The 20,598-nt window shown below is 42.4% G+C and overlaps 1 protein-coding gene across 6 annotated transcripts in view; it reads left to right on the forward strand.

Annotated features, from left to right (window-relative positions):
• The window catches only part of WASF2 (WASP family member 2), a 62,014-nt gene that overhangs the window by 14,415 nt on the left and 27,001 nt on the right, over positions 1–20,598 (forward strand). For 4 of the 6 annotated variants that reach the window (XM_084815745.1, XM_084815751.1, XM_084815746.1 and 1 more), the window contains exon 2: positions 13,343–13,496. In XM_084815745.1, coding sequence (XP_084671871.1) covers positions 13,367–13,496 — 130 coding nt within the window. In that variant the 5' untranslated portion in view covers positions 13,343–13,366. Of the gene's footprint in view, positions 1–1,149; positions 1,320–13,342; positions 13,497–20,598 lie in introns of all 6 variants that reach the window. The other 2 variants (XM_084815747.1, XM_084815748.1) reach the window with 1 other exon arrangement.

A 20,598-nucleotide genomic window follows, 5' to 3' on the forward strand; every position in this document is an offset into this window, starting at 1 on the left:
TCAGCTGTACTCTGCCTGGTATTAGGACTTCTAAACTTCAAGGGTGAGAGCAGATATTGGCAGTGTGGCAAAAAGGCACAGACTTGTCCCATTGCAGGAGTGTGTTGCTTTCATTGGATATCTATTCTGTGTAGACATGGCCAGAAGTTTGGTTCAGTGACTATGTGGTACTTATTTATTTTATTTATTTGTTACATATGCATCCTGCCTTTACTCTGAGGAGCTCAGGGCAGCTTACATGGTCCTCCTCTCTATTTTATCCCCACAACAGCCCTGTAAGGTAGGTTAGGTTGAGACTCAGTGACTGGCCCAAAGTCACCCAGTGAGCTTCATGGCTGAGAGGGAACTAGAACCCAGGGGGTGTTTCCATGACAATGGAAGGAGAAGTGAATGGAGGAGTACCAGATTTTTTAAAAAGAATCAGCTTTGCTGTGCTTTGGTCCATGCAGGGCTCTATGAGCGAGTACTCCACACCAGTAAAAATCTTTTCACAGAACATACTTCGGGGCGGGGGAGGGGTTGGAGTGAACACCATCTGATTGGCAGGGGCTGCTCAACCAATAAGAGGATCCCCCCATCCCTCCCCCCTTTCTCCTTTCACCTGAAGCTCCAGCTGCACCTGCATTTCAGGAGCAAGCCTCATTGACCACAGTGAGAGTTACTTCCAAGTAGACAGACATATGCTTGTGTTGGGAAAGGGTGGGGGTGGGGAGAACACAAGGATGGGAAACCAGCACCCTTTCTAACCCGATGCTGCTCAGGATCTCTATAACGAAGGTGTGAAGTAGTTGCTTAATTGGAGCCTCGAGATCATGCTTTACAGCCTTTAGGGAATTTGTGTTTTAAACTGTGCCATTTCAGTTGTGGGGGATCTCTGTAAATTCTGATGTGCGCATTTGGGAGACAAGCCTCATTGAGCACAGTGGGAATTACTTCTGAGTAGACACTAATTGGTTTGTGTTGGGAAACAGGGACAGGAAACACACCTTGACTGGGGTCACAGTGAAAGACACACCCCTGGGCAGGGCTAACGTACCCCAGGTAAATGCGGGGGTTGGGGCACACAACAACTATACTTCCGAGAACCCAACTTGAGGAAAATAATCTGACTTTAAGCAGCCTCAGGAAATCCGTTTTTTTCGTCATCAGCTCCAGGGTGGCTGCTGGATGGCCACAATGTCATGTATCCCTAATGACCTCAACATGCAGTCAGCTAGGAGTAAATCGCTGGTGGAAACACCCCGCAGGTCTTCCAAGGCCAACACTTTTAACCATTGCACCACACTGGCTCTCAATTCTTTGGAGAATGTAAAGAGGAGGTGAGAATTGGTTTATTGTTAAATGTGTCTGAGGTGGCTAATCTGCCAATGGAAACTCTCCACATATCCTGAGCAATACTTTTGTACTATATTTGACAACAAATGGGTATTGAATGTAAGAAATAAGTATTTTAGGATCAAAAGAAAGGTCTGTTTAGACCAGCATCCTGTTTCTCACAGTGGCTAGCAGATTCTTTCCAGAAGCCTCACAACCAGGGTATGAAGGCAACAATGAAACTACAGATGTGTGCAACTACGTGTTTTAGGGTGCAATCCTCTGCATGTTTAGACAGGAAAAAGTCCTACAATGCCCAGCATTCCCCAGCCAATCTGGCTGGCTGGGAATGCTGGGAGTTGTAGGACCTTTTTCTGTCTAAACATGCAGAGGAGTGTGTTCCCTTGAAGACTGTTCTGTGGCAGAAGTGCCTCAAGATGTTGAGGTGAGAGAGGACCTTGGGTTGAAAACCTGCTCATCCAACATTGCTGTACCACCATCACTGGTGCTAATCCCTGAGACATTTTTAACCAGATTATTTTGTGTATAATGGTTCCCATAGCTTGCCTGTTCTGATTTTTAAATTGTGTGATTACCATGAGGGAATAAAACCTGAATTTCTAGTATAGACTGTTAACAAAATATATCATTGTGAATTATTCAGAGCCCACATTCTCGCTCAGTCTTGGTGCCATTTATAAGTCTCTTAGTTCAAATGCTTGAGACACTTCTGCAAAACATTTTTTTAAAGACAAATCTGAACCACTATCTGTAAAACATGTTAAGAAAAAGAAATTGTCTGCCATAGATTTTGTAATGTCAAAGTTTGACTTAATATGAATGCAGCAATGATTAATTTAAGATATTAAATCTATTCAGGCAAGAATGCATGTACATATTGTAATGACTTCCTTTTCTTACAATTAAAGTAATTGGATTATATTTAATGAGTTATTTACATTTAATAATTAAGAAAAGACTTATCTTTCCAGTATTCCCTAAATGCAACAAACGGAAGGGTGGGGGCACTCAGTACTGGAATATAATTAACAAGCCATAAGTTGAAACTGAAAGAGCTGATGAGCTGTTGTGGAAAAATCTGCTTTATTTCAGTAATTTAGAATTGCTTTTGAAAGAGCCGCACATAATTTAAAATCTGAATTATGGGAAACAGCTGATTGCTTCTAGAGACTTGCTTATATGACACAATTTTGGGTACATGGCCTGCAGAATAGCAGTTAGCCATTCCTAGCTAGGTATACTGTGAGAGAAAGGAAACGGTATGTAAAGGGAAGATAAATTTGCTTCTCTTTGTATTTAGGAAGTGAGCCACGCTTTTATAATCTAGGTCTTGTAAATTTTAAGTGTTGGGAAGACAAGGGTATTTTCCAGGTGGAGAAAGCAATAAACCAACCAGATGCAAATGAGAGTGAATAACCATCTTCAGATGTGTTTAGATACTGGAAATAATCCAGTTTGCAAAAAGATGCATTAAAGTCCTGCCTGCTCACAGACATCTATGTTAGTAATTTATGGAATGTTGTTGGGCGTGGAGGAGAAAAAACTCATTTCTAATTTATGAATACTTTCCTGTCTGGTCACCTGGAGGGGTGTGGTGTGTGTTTGCCACAGGCAAGTGGCTATTTACAAGTTTTCTTAACCTCTTTGCAGCTGCTGTTGTGGTTCTCAAAGGCATAGGGTGGATTTAAGGATGAGCAGTCATGTGCAGTAGCCTGCACCTGCCCCTGTGCCACGGGAATCAGGAGGGTTTAATACATTTTTCCTTGACTTTGGAGGACTTACTATCTCACTTTAAGAATTAATCGCTTAAACCGCAATCCTTTTAATGTCTACTCAGAAGTAAGCTTCACTGAACTCAGTGGGGCTTACTTCCAGGTAACTGTTAGAGGATTGCATCCATACAGTTAGCATTTTCAGCTTGTATTCTTGCAGTGTTGTACGATAGAAGAGTGCAGATCACAGATCAGATGGGCAACTGAAACGCAGAACTGTTCTTGGACACACTGCAGAATAATCTCTGGCTACCAGTGGGACTAGGCCGTAGTAAGTAGCTTCAGTCTCTAGTGGAGTAGAATTGAAAAATCCCTGGCTGACAACCCAGACATTAAATTAGTTTTCCTATTTGATGTTGCACCTCAACATCTGGTCACAATGGCCTGGGCCACATGTAATGACAACCCACGATTTTTTAAAGTTTTGGGTTGTTGTGAACAAGGCGGTATGCTCACCAGTTGCTCACACTGCAAGTGGGAACAGCTAAACAGCCCAAGGATGCTCAGTCCCTGGGTTGTTTGCTGTGAAGTGTCGACCAGGAACTCTGGCTTGTCTCTCTCCCAAAAAGCCAGAGAAAGAACCCATGGTTTGTTCTTGGGTTATTTCTCTGGCTGTCAGGAGAGAAAGAAGCCAGAGATCCTGGTTCACACATAACTCTAAACAAACCACAGATAGAAGGCCCGTGGTTTGTTTAGCAAGTGGGATCAGGCATTGTGCACCAGCACCCTGTCTCATTCGCAAGAACCCACAGTTTTTTTAAAAATGTGGGTTACATGCCAGCCAGCCTATTAGTTATACAAGCAAAGATGGCATAAGCCAGTTAGCAGAAAGTTTTGACTCCATGCACCTGTGTGGTCCAAAGCAGTCTTTAGAAGTGATTCTGTTTTGTTACTTATTGTCACTAGCTTTGGGCGAATCGCTAACCGAGGCTGAGAGGTGGTGTAGGTAACAAAAACAACGCTATGTGATATACAACAAGAGCATCAACTTTTTTTCTTTTCCCCTTTCCCTTGCTAAAATGGACTTACTAGGTGGTGATGGTAGAATATTGGTATTCATTAGTGCACATTTGGAATAAAATTAATTAGTGTACACACTGCACCATATTTATGCCCCAAAGATATCTGCTCTTAGAGCAGCTTCATTATTTTATGGGCATGTCTTAATACTTAACATCAGCAGAAACAGGGGTACTGAAATGTCAGAATGATGGAATGAGTGCCCTTTGACTCCTTGGCTATGTTTTGGGAAGCTGGCATTATGGCTTGCAACATGTATATCTGAGGAAAAATACTCATTCTGCCATTCTCCATGACAGTATAAATAATGGGAATGTTAACACTTGACACAAGTGTTGATGTCCAAAACTAACAAACAGTGGGCAAAGTGGCTGTTAATCACTCCTTGACCCAGTCAGTCATTAGCTTGTTGGCTGTCGTTCCTGTGGAAACCAAACGTGCTGTAATAAGTCTTGTTCCAGTGGATATAAGGTAGTTTTAATCTATTTCTCTAGAAACTGCTTTGGCTGCCTGAATAAGTGAAAACAACTTCCATGGTTGTTGCCCTCTGTAGCGGGTACTGGATTCTTTGTCCTTGCTTAATATAGAAAAAGGGGCAATAAGAATGAGCAACCATTTCAGGCGTAAACAAGAAATGCTTTCCTGCAAGTTCCAGAAATCTTACAGGCTGATGGACATTGTTTATTGCACTTGCCCATTTTTAATTGGAGTTTTCTGTTCTGGGAATTAAACACTTGTCTAGCTAAGTTAGCTCTTTTCAAGTGTGTTAATGATTGGCATACATGTGAACTGACAGATTTTCCTACTGGCAAGCAAACTGCATTTTGTGTTCATCTCAGTTTCTAAAAAATATAATGGAAATGGTACACAGTCTCAGGACATACTTGGGCATGCTCTGAAAAGTAACTGTAGACATGGCTTGTAGATCTAATCTCTAGTTGTATTTGAAAGAGCAAATCCTAGTAGCGAACAGATTTATTCCTAAGAAAATGACTGAAGGCTAACTTCTGTGCCCATTCTTCACCATAATCAACTTCCAAAGAACCGAAGCCTTGGTAACACCTTCCTAGAATTTCTCAGAAGGTACAAACATTTGAAATTGGGAAAGCCATTTTGTGTTCAAATCTTGCAACAAGTTAAAAAAAACACACACGTGGCAATAAACATAGGGCATTCCAAATTGTCTCATCTCAACTTTTTCAATTATATATTTAATTTGCATTAAGTTAATGTAATATCAACTTTTATTCTTGGCTCTTACCATCATTACTCATGCTTTTAAGTTCATCTTCCATGTAAATACTTACATAGGACCTTGCTTCCTCTCATTCTGATGAACTAGCAAATGTAGCAGCTTTTCCCATCCTTGGGTCCCCAGTTGTTGTTAGGCTACAGCTGCCATCATCTCTGACTATTGACCATGCTGGCTGGGGATAATAGAAATTGTAGCACAACGTCTAGGGACCCAAAGTTGGGAAAGGCTATATAGTAAGGAGCTTTACACAAGTACTTCACGCATCCACCATCTGTAAATCCAGAATGCTTAGAGAATTTATTATATTAGGTTATGGATATTTCTTAATAAATAAACCATTTGGTATCTTGACATTTTTCTTTCCAAGCCTCTAGACTTCAGAAAAATGTCTGTACAGCTGATTCTTTCCATGGCTGTTATTCTGTTCTCTTCCCCTCCAGTTGTCCTTACCAAAAAGAGTATTTTTACAAAAACCTGGAACAGAATGAATAACAAAAATTATTAAATACTGAATATTCAGACCAGCAACTTTTTTTTTTTACATCCCAGATCACCACTGAGCTACAAAAATATTTCCAGCTTGTGGGTATCGGGATGAGCAATAGCCTGGGATTTTCCTAGTGCTGCATTCAAGTGCATTGAGCCATGAGAATATTACTCTCCTCCTGGTTCTTTGGAGAGAAATAAAATCTGTTCCAAGGGAGTGGTAAAGGCCACACACAAGTAAATTATTCTTCCTGTGAGTAGGAAATGAGTGAATTTAGGGTTGTCTTATGGTGGATAGCTCTGCACAAAGCCTCTCTGGACTGTTGGGAAAAGAGGAACCTGCTAAAGCCCTGTAGCTGCCCTTTCCTACCAATTATTATTTGGCTGCTAGCTATAGCTGGACTGTTAATGACAGATAACTCTGTGATATTTGGGGTGGTAGGAGAGAATAAATGCTCATTACAGGTGAAAAGGAATAATGTGTGGCATCATGTGGCAGTTGCTTCATAATCGTTACTCTTGTGCTGACTGCTGATGCTTCTCCCTTAGGTTGGTCTGTAATTGCTGTGCCCTGGATTTACAGCATTCCCTTCTTTGTGGCCACATCTGTGAATATTGCTCTGAGCCCTCAGCAAAACTTTCTGCTGAACATCCTTTTTTATTTTCTGGCCTCTGCATGTCTTTTAATTGTTTCTCCCTTACTTTTCAGATTTACGTAAAGCCAGCCCCTTCCTGGCTGTTTTGACAGAGAAACTGTAACTGTTGAGAGAAGCTTGAAAACTTAAAGCTAGTTGCCTTAAGAGGTTGGAAGGAACAGTTGGCCTGTGTTGGCAGAATGCAATGAGACCTCTAACTCTGTTATCTGATGGGAATTTTAGATTTAATTATTGCCTTCCTCCCTTGCTTCCAAACCTTCTGCTGTGTCTAATTCACCTTTGGCCATTCTGAAAAGCTGTCCCTGAGGAAGTTATGCTGGAGGCTTGTTCTGGTTGGCTTTGCTGCATGGTTCTGTAAGGGGCAATGGGGGGAATTGTTGGTAACTAGATGCACTGTAGGTACTCTTACCTTGAGCGTGCAGGGTTCGATGTCATCAGAATCATTGCAACAGTGTTTGGGTATGGATTCCAAAAAATTCCTGACTTTGAGAAGGGGTGGTTTGTTGATAAGAGACAGCCTATGTGGCATTACTAATTCTAAGATTTTTCACACAGATGGTGTCTAAGAGATAACTTTTCACAATAAAATAACTGAAATTAGTGATTTCCACACATGCCTCTTTCCCCCTTCCCCTCTCCTTTAAATAACTGGTGAAACAGGCTCCTGATTTCCTCTAGAAACTTATCTGAAGCATTTCTTGCAGTTATGTTAGGGGAGGGTGGGGCATGTTGGCTTCCTTCCTTTCTGGGTTCACTGATTGCTTTCAAGTGTGTGTGGGGGGAACCTCAGTCATTTGGTGCAAAGGATTATTCATATGAGGTGGTTATTCTGGGAGAGTATTTGTGATCTTTGATGATAATGGTCTAGTTTGTTCAGGAACGTGACTGAGCATGTGTGTGTTTTTGCTCATCTGTACAGTATTATTCTATAATAGTTTACTCACCCTCTGGGGCAAGTTAGTATTATGCTTAGATTGTTCCAGCCAAAACCCCCGCTTTGATACTCAAGTCCTTAGGGATCTTATGAGCACCTACTTGATAACATTTCAAACCCACCTTCTTAATAATGCCTGCATATGAGTAATGGCATGCTTCCTACAACCAAATCTGTCACTGGTGCATTTTGTGCAAGTGGGAAACCTCTGCCGTGGCTGCTGTTATGTGCTAGAAATGGCCAGTAAGCCATGTACATGGACCACAGCTCAGCCGTTTCTGCTTTCCGAAGCCTAAAATAAGCCACCTCTGGGGGATGACATCAGTATATGACTTTGGGTGTGGCCTGCTGCCACAAGGTAGAAAGACTGCTGTTCTAGGATCTGGGGTCAAGATCAGACTTCTCCAGCCTGGTGCCCTCCAGATGTTTAGGACCCAAACTCCCAGCATTCCTGACCAATGCAAATGGGAGCTAAAGTCCAAAACATCTGGAGGGCACCAGGCTGGAGAAGGCTGCTATAGGTCAAATGTTGGGAGTCGACAGGTGGTTCTGGTATTGTTTTCTCTTACTAGTGCCATGGGGGGCTGACCGTTTCAGAGATATTTGTACAGAGACGGTTCCCTAGGTATGAACGCAAGTGGCTAATCTTGGAGTGCTTTTTACATTGTCTTCTAATATTTTTAAGCAAAAATAATTCCCCCTCATTTTCCATAGAGCAAAACTAGGGCACAGCCCCAAAATTTGTGAGGCAGTATGTTCTTCTTTGTAGTCAAGTGGTGATTCTCCCTGCCCCCTCTTTTTCTTCGCTGCATGCTTATGTTTGCACTTCTGTTTCCTCTTTTGTTTGTTTTATCTCCTTTTTTAAACATTTGTGTTTTTCCCCTTCACATTTCTACTGTTCTTACTTCTGTATTTCTTGTATACTTATGTCAAAGCTTAACATTAAAAGTGAGGAATGTTATGCTGTTATGAAAGAGAACAGTCTTAAGCTGATTCTTGAACACTCCGTCTCTGTCTTCTGTGATGGTGAATGGACTGCATCTTCTAGGAGCAGCCCTGCATATGTCACAGATCAGTGATGGGATCTCTGTGAGTGTGCATTCAGTGGTGGGGGTAGGGGTTAATTGGGTTGGAGCAGTGATGCCAGGAGAAGGGAAGTTTGTTTTCCTACTCCATATCCTCCTCTCAGCTGTGATTAGTTCCAAATTGCAAAAGATACGTGTGTCTGTATCCTGCCCATGTTTTCCCCCAAAGGGGGACACCCCCTGTCCTAGAGTTGCTTTTCTGATCTAACGTGTAGCTCTAGCAGCTGTTCAGAATAAAAATAAATAAATTAGGAGATCATGGATCTCTCGTACCATGTGTAGTTTGGCCCTAGGAATCCCATCAACATTGGAAGCTTGAGGGTGCTTAGATCCTTACAGAATCTTTTTTTTTGTGGCTCTGGATTATGTTATATGAGTAAAGAGTACTTTCGGGAAACTCCTGGACTTAAAGTAAGTGATTTTGAATTTTTACTAAACCTCCAGGTGAAGTGTTTGTGTGTAGCATTTATGAATCACCCCTCAGTATTAAAGCCAGTGTACAAAATAAGAAGAATACAAGAAAACAACATCAACACTAGCTTCCAGATAACAATAAAAATACAAACACAAAGAGCACTTTCCCCCAAAGGTGGAGCAAGTAAGGTTTTTTTTAATTAGGCCTTCCAGTTGATTAAAGGATTTTAGTTGGTCATACTTCTGCCTTGTGACCAATAAATGAATTGCTTAAATTTGTATTTATCCAAAACAGTGGTATGGGTGTATTTTTCATATTCTAAGAAGTGTGAGAGTTTACAATTTAAGGCTATTCCTCATTGCTAGTAGGAAAGACCATCTTCAATAGTATATCTGGTCCTGATATTATTACCTACCATGTGCATTATTTACCATGGCTTCAGCAACTTTCCTTGGAAGGAATGCTACCAAGAACTCAAGAGATATGGTTCCTTGAAGTGGTTGAGAGGAGGAAAACCAAACACCCCATCACATTTTGAAAGGTTCAAAAACAATACCAAGTAACGTGTTGTATCATTTACCGATAATCTTGTTCCAAAATGATGTGTTGATGGTAATCCTTATTATAGTAACACATCTAAATCAAAGTATAAACAAGTGTGTCCGTAATTCTCAACACCCCCCCACCCAAATTAATCAACTAAAGCAGAGAAATGGACTGATTCAAACCTGCAGCTGCAGGGGATGATTCAGTTCCCTATTACGTTCTTTCCTTATCCTACCATCAGGCCCCATCTTATCCCCCTCACCTGCATGGAGGTCATGGAGTGCTGTGTCTCTAGTTTAAAATCTTCAGAAATTAGCAAAGATGTTGCATGACAGGACTTGTTAACGAGAGTGTTACACATCTGGGGATGCCACCAGTAAGTAGAGACCAGCCATGTTGGGATGATCGTGGGGGCAAAAGAACCTATTGTGGGTTCTTCCCCGTGTGTGTGTGTTGTGTGTGCGACCGCAATTTGCATAATTACCTGCAAAGCAGCACAGGTTGCCATGTTGTCCAAACCCAGCGTGATGGGGATGGCTTCTTACCTGCACCACAACCCATGGCTTACAGTACGGTTGTGGGGTGGGTGCACCACTTCGGCTTTGGATGGCACGGCAACCCACACTGTATCAAGGGTAATTATGCAAATCGTGGTCACATGCACGGGGGCAGGGGAAGAACCCACAGTGGGTTCTTTTGCCCCCACAATCGTCCGGTCACCGCCTTCAAAAAACAAAAGCAGGACACGAATCTATTAAGCATTCTCTGAGCCGTTTTAGTAGAATTGCAATACACAGTTCTGCTAACCTTGAAATTTATGGAATGCCTATTAATCCAGCAACTAGAGGGGTTTTTTTTTCTATAAGTGTCACAAAGCCGGACCGTTGTTGTCTTGCCATCAGTTAATTTGGGGAAATTAGATGATTGTGTATAGCTTCGTGTCCTTTTTCCTTGTAACATACGGCCAGTCATCCTTTTACTGTTTTAATAACAAATCTGGTTTTATTAACTGTTGTTGCTTTTCTTTGCAGTTTAGTAATTTAACACTTTGCATTTCATGAATATGTATTTAGGGTATTTGCAAACACTTCCTGCAAATGTGGAGTGTACATTCAAGTAAACTCATAGATGGAGTTCTTAAACCTGACCTGTCCCACAATCATGGCTAGTTTTTATTTGCTCTTGATACTGAACTCTTTGGGGAAAAAAATATCACAGTGGGGATGTTGCAATGACTTTGTGCTTTTTGTCTATTGACCCTTGAAGACTTGCACAAGGTGTTGCATATTTTCTTTTCTTTCCCTTCTGTCTTTGCTGTTCATTTATATTCATCTATTTGATATCTGCGCTAACTTTAGATCCCAAAGGATCCTTCTCTAGTGGCTTTCAGTGCTCCAGAATGTGTCTATTAATGACGCACTGGGGCCAGGCTCTGTGTTTGTGTCCAGATGTTCAGAGTCCAGTGCTGTTGAAACTACAGACACGATTGCTGCCTGGGTCTCTAGCCCCATAGATGTGAGCTGTATATATAGGTGTTTGCTGTGGTGTAAGGGAAATATTGGTGCTGATAAGGTAGAACCACATGTTATGGGTAGTGCAGGGGTGTTGCCAAAAATGTCATTCTCATATCAAAGTTCTGCTCTCCCCTGTAATGTTTAGAGTCACTTACACCATCTTCTGTACGTCTCCCCGTCCCCCCCCACCGCCCCGCCCCGCCAGCCAGTAACATGAGGCATATGTGGGGAAAGTCAGAATGATAATTAGCAATGCTGGGCAAGTGATCCTCAGCATTACAGAGGAGAACTCAGTACAGGGATGCTGTTTTCAGCATGTTCCACCCTTCAACAGGAACAGAAACCTCTAAGTGGCATGAACAGTCAAGCAAACATGACTGTAGGGACATTGCATATGTGACGTGTTTCCAGGCAGTCTGTGAAGGAAAAACCATAGATATGAAGCTGCCCCTTAGGAAGAGTTAGGTTCAGATCAGGACTTGGCCAAGAACATGGTGGATGACTTTGAGCAAATCCTTTTAGCCTGTTTTCTACCTATAAAATAGGTAAAGAACTGCCCTGCACAATTAACATGCAGTTGAGTGAGAGGTGACTTTCTACACTGAGCAGTATAACAAATTCTCTGATTGTTAAAAGATATAACTAGAAGTGTGTCCTTATCAGTGGTTGTGCTTTTCGATACAGCAAGCTGGCTGACCTCTGCAATACCCAGGCACAAGGCGACCATTAAGAGGTGGACATATTCCTGTCAAGATTTCCCAGCTCTTCTTGGCTCAGGCTGTGAATTTCTTGAGGTTTTTCTAACCTCATGTTACACATAAAACCTTGGATGTTGTTCTGTGCCCTCCAGATCTTGAACTCCTCTGCAGTGGCAGGTCAAATTTGGAAATTCAGATTTTTGGCTTGGGAGGTAATTAGCAAAAGCTAATATCGGCTTCAGTCTCTTAACACCCTGATAGAAAAGCATCCAGGAATGACTCCTGGACCTCAGAGATAAGCTGCCAGCTGCCACAGAGACTATAAAAGGGTGGTTCAAAGTCAAGCACAAAAAGCTGACTTAAAAAAAAAAGAGAGAGTCTTGGTTTGTTGCTGTTGGTGACAGGAAGCCATGTTCCCCAAGCTGTCAGCTTCCTGCTTTTATTTTTCCCATTCTATCCACAGCAGATCAGAGTCTTTGTCATAAGACAGCTGTCTCCTCCAGCAGAGTTGTTCACCATCTGACCTAGGAGGGGGCCCTCCCTTATCCTTTTAAGAAATTAGCCAACCAGTTGCAGGGTACTTTATTTTCGTTAGTTGGATAATCTCATAAACACTTGGTTTTGTTCTCCATCAGAGCTTAAAGTTCTCAGAAAGAAATATTTCAAGAAAAAAAATCTTGAAGATGAATGACCTGAGCATACAGGCAGTATAAATGGACTATATTTGCTGGGAATTGAGTGGTTATTTTTTGTTATGGGATGGGGCAGCAGTGAACAAAAGATGAACATTCTTGCTTATTTTGGTGCGTGTGTGTGTTATTTTTAAACTGAAATTCTATAAAATAGAAGTCATGTGCTGCTTGCTTCCAAGGATCAGGTTAAGATCACTGCAAATGCTTTGGTAAGATCATTTTTGGGAGGGCAAATAAGTGTGTTCCTCTGGAAAATCCTCTCAAAGCTTGTATTTTAATTTCTAGAAGTAAGATCTTCCCCTGACAAGAATTGGCCACTCACTGCTGTATGTCTTTGTAAAGCTACTTGTGTGTACGTAGGCTACAGTATCATTAAAACTGCAGCTGCCTTAGTGGGAAAACCTTCTGTCACAAGGGACTTTGGAGAAAATGGCGCAGCCCTCCGGCTAAGAACCAGTTGTTAGCAAGCTTCCTGGTCAGCTAAAAGCGCTTCCTGTTTTCTCAGGAGAGTCCAGCTTGTCTGGCATGACAGAAATGTTTAACCCTTTCCCAACTGAAATACAGAACTGTGGTGGTGTCACAGCCTTTTTCTGTCAGCCTTTCATGCTTTTGGCAAAACGCTCAGTGGTAGTTAAAAGAGCTCATTTAGATAGTTTTGAACACACGGGTGGTGGACTGGTTACAGCAGCCCCATATGCATTCTTGTTATCTGGGAAATGTCCCGTTGGTGGTCTTGGCTTCTCTGCAGCAAGCAGAAAAACACCCGGCTCCTTATTTTGGAACAGCGGTTCTGGTGGGTTTGGGAGTGTGATGGGGAGGGAGGGATGTGGTGACTTGGATAAAGCTGATTTCTGAGCATGGAAATGAACGCTCTGCCTAGGATCTGTGGCTGAGTAATCCTTTTCCTTTTCGGGGGATGTTTTTTATCTTTCAGAACACCGCCCAAAGCTAGTCCACCATGCCATTAGTAACAAGAAACATCGAGCCAAGGCACCTGTGCCGCCAGACATTGCCCAATGTTCGGAATGAGCTGGAATGCGTGACCAACATCACCCTGGCAAATGTCATTCGGCAGCTGGGCAGCCTGAGTGAGTACCATGGCAAGCCTGCGTGCTGCCCTCAGGAGCTGTTGGGCTCTTGATTCAGCTGCTTTCTCTCCTTGTGTTCCTATTTCTCCCCCATCTGTCTTCCATGGGTAGTGCTAAAATATCTTCCTGGTAAAACCTTTGTGAACTTTGTTCAGAAACACAGATGGAATGAGTATAAGGTGGGTTTCATAAATGGCCTGCATACAGAAACCCTGGGCTGAGAACTTCCAGCATGTTGAACACATTAACAAGCATAGCTCATCTGTTTTTAGTATCCAGTGTAAAAATATCCATTTATCAGGGTCCTGTCGGGATACAGTAACTTAATGATTTGAACTTTAACATACTGCATTGCTTACTTGAAATTCCCCCACAAAGGCTACAAACAGCCACGAAGTCTCTGGTATTTGGTATTTTCATGTTGCATATTTCTACAGATGACCAATATGAGCAACTGGTTTTGGCTATTTATCTAGCTGGCCAGTAGCCTTGTAAAAGGGGAGGGTTAAAACTTTAGACTGAGGCTGGATAAAGAGTGAAATCATCCACTTTATCTTTGTTTTACCCCTTTTAAACTTGTTATGGAATTGGAGTAAGCGTTTAACCTACTCAGTTCAACAGACTTCATTTTTCAAAATATTTTACAGGGAGTAACTCACTTACTCCTCACAGACTTGTGAGGTAGGCAGTCAGAAAGTGATTTGCCTGAGGCTATGCAGGGAATGTTAAGGATGAATATCTAGGTGTATTGATTGACATCAACTTTCTCATCTTGAAACTCATGTATTTCCTGAGCAAGCATGTATACTACCTGGTTGGTACAACTATTAGAACATACTGATTTGTAACTAAATAGAGCCCTTATATAATAATGTAGGAGCAGAATCCAAAGCCTTTGGTCCCATAAATCACATGCCTTTTGCACTGACACAGATTTCTGTTTGGCTGGCTTTCTTCGTACACATACAAGAATACTAAGCAAGTTCACTTATTGGAAGGCTAATGGAAGTCCCATTGAACAAAGTTGAACATTTCTGAGTAAACATGCACAAGACTGGGCTGTAAGTGTCCAGAACTTTGTAGAAGGAAGGGCTGATAGTTCCAGGAAAAAATTCATGTCTCCATGAGATGGAATGTAAATGTTCATGCTGTTGGTTTGATAGAATCAGATGTTCATCATGTGAGAACCAGAAACAATGTAGAGCTCATGTAGTTGGAAGGCATAAAATAGATTATCAGTATAGGCTCAATAGATGATCCTAGCAAGATGCAGAGGGATGTCTTCTGGATCCTGTTAGTCCTTGGTTCTACTAGGAAACCCATAATAATAAAGTTAGGTTTTATAGTTCATTCTTTAACATTTGAAACGTTCCTTAACTCAATGACCTGGTTCGCATGATCAGATAACCCAAAGTTAACAAACCATGGGTTGTTTGTAAACATGCAGGAGCTGGTGAGCGTGCTGGCTCCTGACCGCTCACCCACTTTCACTTTGCTAAACAATCCAGGAGCACCCTGTTCCTGGGTTGTTCACTGTGACGTCTGAACTCAGAACTCTGGGTTGTTAAGGGAGAAACAACCCAGAGTTTTAAACCATGGTTTGGGTTAAGACTCTGGGTTGTTTCTCTATCAACAATCCAGAGTTCTCGGTTTGGAACTCAGCATGCGCTGAATGCGCCTGAGTTGTTTAGCAAAGTAGAAGTGGGCGAGCAGTCAGGAGCCACCATGCTCGCTCTCTCCCAGCTGCTTACAAACAACCCACATTTAACTGTGGGTTGTTCAGTCATCTGAGCCAGGTCAGCGTTTTTAGATGGTAACAATCCAGTTTGAAGAGATTATAGGTATGTGTTTCAACATGGTTGTAATCAGTTTGGTTTTTAAATCAGGCTATTTTTAAAGACATTCTTAGAAAATCATAACAAAAATTGTTTAAAAAAAGAAACAAAAATCCATCTGGCTGAGCAGAGACTGCTCAGGCACTCAGCCTGAAGTGAACTGTTCCTATGTTGGTTGGTGGCATTTCTCTGCTTTGTATATCCCCTGGTACACTTATGAGTCATCAGTGTTTGCAGTAATAGTAATTCATTTACAACAAACTGGACAGTGTTGGAACTTGCATATCAGCCGAGTGAATTTTCAGTATTTATTTCCATTTCTATGCTTTATTTATTTAAAATCCATTTATATCACATTTTATAACAGTGCAGAAAAACAAGGTATACAATAAACTAATACAATATTTTAAAAATAGTAAACAAAATTAAACCCAGTAAATGAAACAGCAGCAAAATCTTAAGCCAGCATACAGTACCAAAAAAGCAGCAGGTGGTAGCCTAAATAATTCTCATCTATATAGTTTCTAAAATAAAGAACAACCACATTTTAAACAATAGAAGCAATGATATCAGTAAAAATAGTAAAATAAATAAACCAACAGCAAATGTTTACAAGACCTGCCAAACAATAAAAATTACTGCCCTTTTTAATGGCTCAAAAGGGTACAAATGAGACTTGCTTGAAGCAGTAGTGAGCCCGATTTCGTCAGAAGCTAAGCAGGGTCAGCCCTGGTTAGTACTTGGATGGGAGACCGCCTGGGAATCAGGCTTCCTGCACTGAGCAGAGGGTTGGACTCGATGGTCTTGTAGGCCCCTTCCAACCCTATGGTTCTATGATTCTATCAGGTGGCAGTTTTGCCTCCTTTGGTGGTTAAATCTGCAATAGGACCTTATTACTAGAACCTAATTTCTGTGGTGTGGTAGTTTTAGGGATTCATAGGAGGAGAAGGCACAAATATCCCGCACCCATTCCATTTAGCTCCTTGAATTTGGCTTGGAAACTAATTGAAGCCAATGGAGCTCTCACAGAATTAGAGTAATATGCTCCTTGTGTGTTGCCCCAAATTAGCCACATTATGAACCTGTTGAATTTTCCAGACTGTCTTCAGGGGCAGCCCCTGTACACAGTAGTAGTAAGGCCAAGTAGTTACCAGAGCATGCAATATATCAGGAAGGTCCTCATCCAGAAGAGGGAGCAGCTAGTGCTACTGGCCAGATTTACCACTTAAGAATCCAGGAATTCAGCTGGATCTAGGAGTACTCTAAAGCTGCAAGCCTTTTATTTTAGAGTATGACTCAGATGGGTAGATCTTCTACTTTCTGGGTTCCTCAGTCTTCCACCATAAAAAACAGCAACCCGTCTTTTCTGGATTGAGCTTGTTTTGTAAATGTGTTTCATCCCGTGTCCTCTTAAAGGTTTTTTTATGGTCTCTAAAAGGAGTAATTGAAGGTCCTCTTAGAAGCTTGAGCGGGGCATGGGAACACACAGTTAAGCTACACAGAGTTGCTTGTTCATGTGTAAGACATTTTCCTGAGGCACTTGCATTTCAGACTGAGGTAAAGGAATAGCAAGAACATGCTAAATTGGCAGGGGTCTGAGATGGCAGAGCATGTGAACAGAAAACCACAATTCTTGCAACATGAATAAATTATATAGGTAGAAAAATTGAATAAATTTAACTTCCATAATATGGAGAATGCAGCACCTTGGCTTTGGGCAAATTTGGAACCTTGTGATAGCAGAGATCATGTGTAGCAAGCAAACAGATCAGGGGATGGAGATTATGTGAAAGGGTAAGGATCTGTGTGGAATGCTACACTTGGAGCCTTTTTAATTTCTGATCTTGCATGTTACCCTGTGTTTTTCAGGGGTCTGAAAAAATATAAAGCCTGTCTTCATCCTCTTTAAGGAACTTGACACATTGATTTTATATGTTCTACTTTACAGACCCAGATAATAGCCATAGTTGACCAAGTAAGGTATTATGGTAGATCTGCATGCTGCTTTCTCCCCCGCCACATGCCTCCTCTTCATCTCTCCCCTTTGGGTAAAGCAGCAGCACTTCTGCCTGCAAAGCAAATGTGCACCTGAGACAATCTGACATATACACAAGTTGCTGCTTAAACTCTTGAGGTTTGAAAAGCAGATTGCAACATATCAGCGAAGAAGTTTGGATATTGCCGTAGGATCAAACTTGTGGAAGGCGAGCTGCTCTTGGAGCTAATGTGCATTTCTGAGGGGGATGAGGAGGAGGTTGGCAGGAGGGCAGGGAGAATGGGCTGGCTGCTCCTCCCACACCTGCAGCATCCGTATTACTGCACCTGAGTATTGATGAGGGAATAGTAGGAGCCTCTGTCCTCGTTATTCTTGAACTATTTTGGAGATGGGGCATGCTATGTTGCTGCATTTGACCCCAGAAAAATGTATGTGGACAAATCAAAATCCTCCTGATGTAATTTGTCATCTGCGCCTGCCAGTATCTTAGCCTTTGTTGGTTTTCCCCCAGCACAAAAGAGACTGCAATGAGCTAGGCTTGTGAATTGTGGCACCACTTGGTTTTAATTGTACCATGGCTGGAAAGTAACATTGCATGTTTCTCCCAGTACAAAAGGGATTACCTAGGAAGTTGGCAGACATAGAAGTCCCATCTCTGCATCCCCAGGGATAGGAGAGTTCCGTTGGGTATACAAATACCATCGGAAAAATAAAATGTGGGTCAAACACAGGAGCAGGTGCTGCAGTTAATCAAAGTATATGTGCTAAAATCAATGGAAGGGTCAGATTTTCCCCAGAATAAAGCACAATTTCTGCAATAAAAGGTCCTTTGGATAATTACCTTTGGTAAAGAGTGCATTGCATTGCAGCCTTACTTGGGTGTACTTCCAAATGCCCATGCATAGGATTAGGCTGTAAATAGTTACACCAGCAATGTCCAGACACAACTAGAAATGCATACGCAGACCTGTTTCGTGGTGAAATACCTTTAAATACTAATATGTATGACTACCCAAGAGCATAAGTTGTATGATGCAATTCCATGAAGGTAGGAATAACGGTGCTTCCAGACACAGGGCTCCTAGTGCCACCAATTAAAAGCCATTGTGCAGCTCTTCCATCTTTTCCTCAACATTTTTTTTGTGTGTGTGTGGAAGGAAGGAAGGAAGGAAGGAAGGAGAGAGAGAGAGAGAGAGAAAGAAAGAAAGAAAGAAAGAAAGAAAGAGAGAGAGAAAGAGAGAGAGAGAAAGAGAGAGAGAGAGAGAGAAAGAAAGGAAGGAAGGTGGTGGGAAAACACAGGAGGGTAAAAGTGGGAAATGATGAGTCTGGGTCCCCCATAAGATTCCCTGGATGAGGCAGGGCAATTGCATGATAAAAGCCTAGTCCGGAAGCACCCTAAAAATACTTCCAAGCCAGTATGGGGAGAGGCCATATCTCAGAGACAGAGAACATGCTTTGCATGCAGAAGGTCCCAGGTTCAGTCCCTGGTATCTCCAGTTAAAAGAATTAGGTATCAGGTGATAAAGTTCTTCACCTGAGGCCTTGAAGAGCTGCTGCCAGTCAGAGTACATAATATTGGACTGGGTGGACCAGTGGTCTGACAGCATCAGACAGCTTATTTATTTATTTATATTTATTTATTTATTCAAAACCAAACACACAATAAAACAATTTAAAACATATAGAACATTAAAACCACAATATAACAATACAACCACAATAAAATCTAGCAGCAGTGCAGGAGTTTAAAATACAGATTTAAAACAGCAAAGCTAAAAATTTAGAAAGCTAAAATGCCTGGGAAAATAAAAAGGTCTTCACCTGGCGCCCAAAGGAATACAATGTAGGCGCCAGGCGAACCTCACTAGGGAGCTCATTCCAGAGCCGGGGTGCCACAACAGAAAAAGCCCTCCTCCTAGTAGCCACCCGCCTCACTTCCTTTGGCAGGGGCTCATGGAGAAGGGCCGCTGATGATGATCTTAAGGTCCGGGCAGGCACATATGGGAGGAGGCGATCCTTCAGGTAACCTGGCCCCAAGCCGTTAAGGGCTTTGAATGTTAACACCAGCACTTTGAATCGGGCCCGGAAATGGACTGGCAGCCAGTGCAGCTGGAAAAGTACTGGCGTAATATGAGCTCGCAGGCCAGTCCCTGTTAACAATCTTGCTGCCCTATTTTGGACCAGCTGAAGTTTCCGGACCGTTTTCAAAGGCAGCCCCACGTATAACGCATTGCAGTAATCCAGACGAGAAGTGATCAGAGCATGGATAACTGTAGCTAGGCTATCTCTGTCCAGATAAGGGCGTAGTTGGTATACCAGCCTAAGCTGATAAAAAGTGCTCCGTGCCACTGAGTTCACCTGTGCCTCAAGTGACAGTTCTGGATCCAAGAGCACCCCCAAATTACGAACCTGATCCTTTAGGGGGAGTGCAACCCCCTCCAGAACAGGTTGAATATCACCTAGCCGGGCAGACGAACCACCCACTAACAGTACCTCTGTCTTGTCTGGATTGAGTTTCAGTTTATTGGCCCTCATCCAGTCCATTACCGTGCCCAGGCACTGGTTCAGAACAGCCACTGCCTCACCTGGTTTTGATGAAAAAGAGAGGTAGAGCTGGGTGTCATCTGCATACTGATGGCACTTCAGCCCACACCTCCGGATAACCTCCCCCAGCGGTTTCATGTAGATGTTAAACAGCATGGGGGATAAAATAGAGCCCTGTGGAACCCCATGGCACAATTGCCATGGCACAGAGCAATAATCCCCCAGCACCACCTTCTGGAATCGGCCATCCAAGTAGGAGCGGAACCACTGTAATGCAGTGCCTCCAACTCCTAACCCAGACAACCTATCCAGAAGGATACCATGGTCGATGGTATCGAAAGCCGCTGAGAGGTCCAGGAGAATCAACAGGGTCGCACTCCCCCTGTCCCTGTCCCTCTCCCGGCAGAGGTCATCCCACAGGGCGACCAAGGCAAGGCAGCTTTATATATTATGTATGCTAATTAAACATCACTTTTCCCATCCTCTCCCCCCCCGTCCCCCCCCTGCCCCTTGCACTCTCTCTCTCCCTCTCTCTCTGTGATACTCAGAAACATGTTCCCTTGACGGAAATCAAATTCCAATGCAAGCACACCTTTTTGTGTAAGGTGTGTCTGTATTAAAAATGTGTGAGAGACAATACCATGAAAAGTAAATATTCGATAAAGCTGTTTATGGGGACCTCTGCTTTGTATCCAGGTCTATCTACAAAACAGTGAATATTCTTTTG

Source organism: Heloderma suspectum, chromosome 10 (genome assembly GCF_057233095.1).
Source record: "Heloderma suspectum isolate Gila_16-S chromosome 10, 16-S_ref, whole genome shotgun sequence".
NCBI classification, from domain to species: Eukaryota; Metazoa; Chordata; class Lepidosauria; order Squamata; family Helodermatidae; genus Heloderma; species Heloderma suspectum.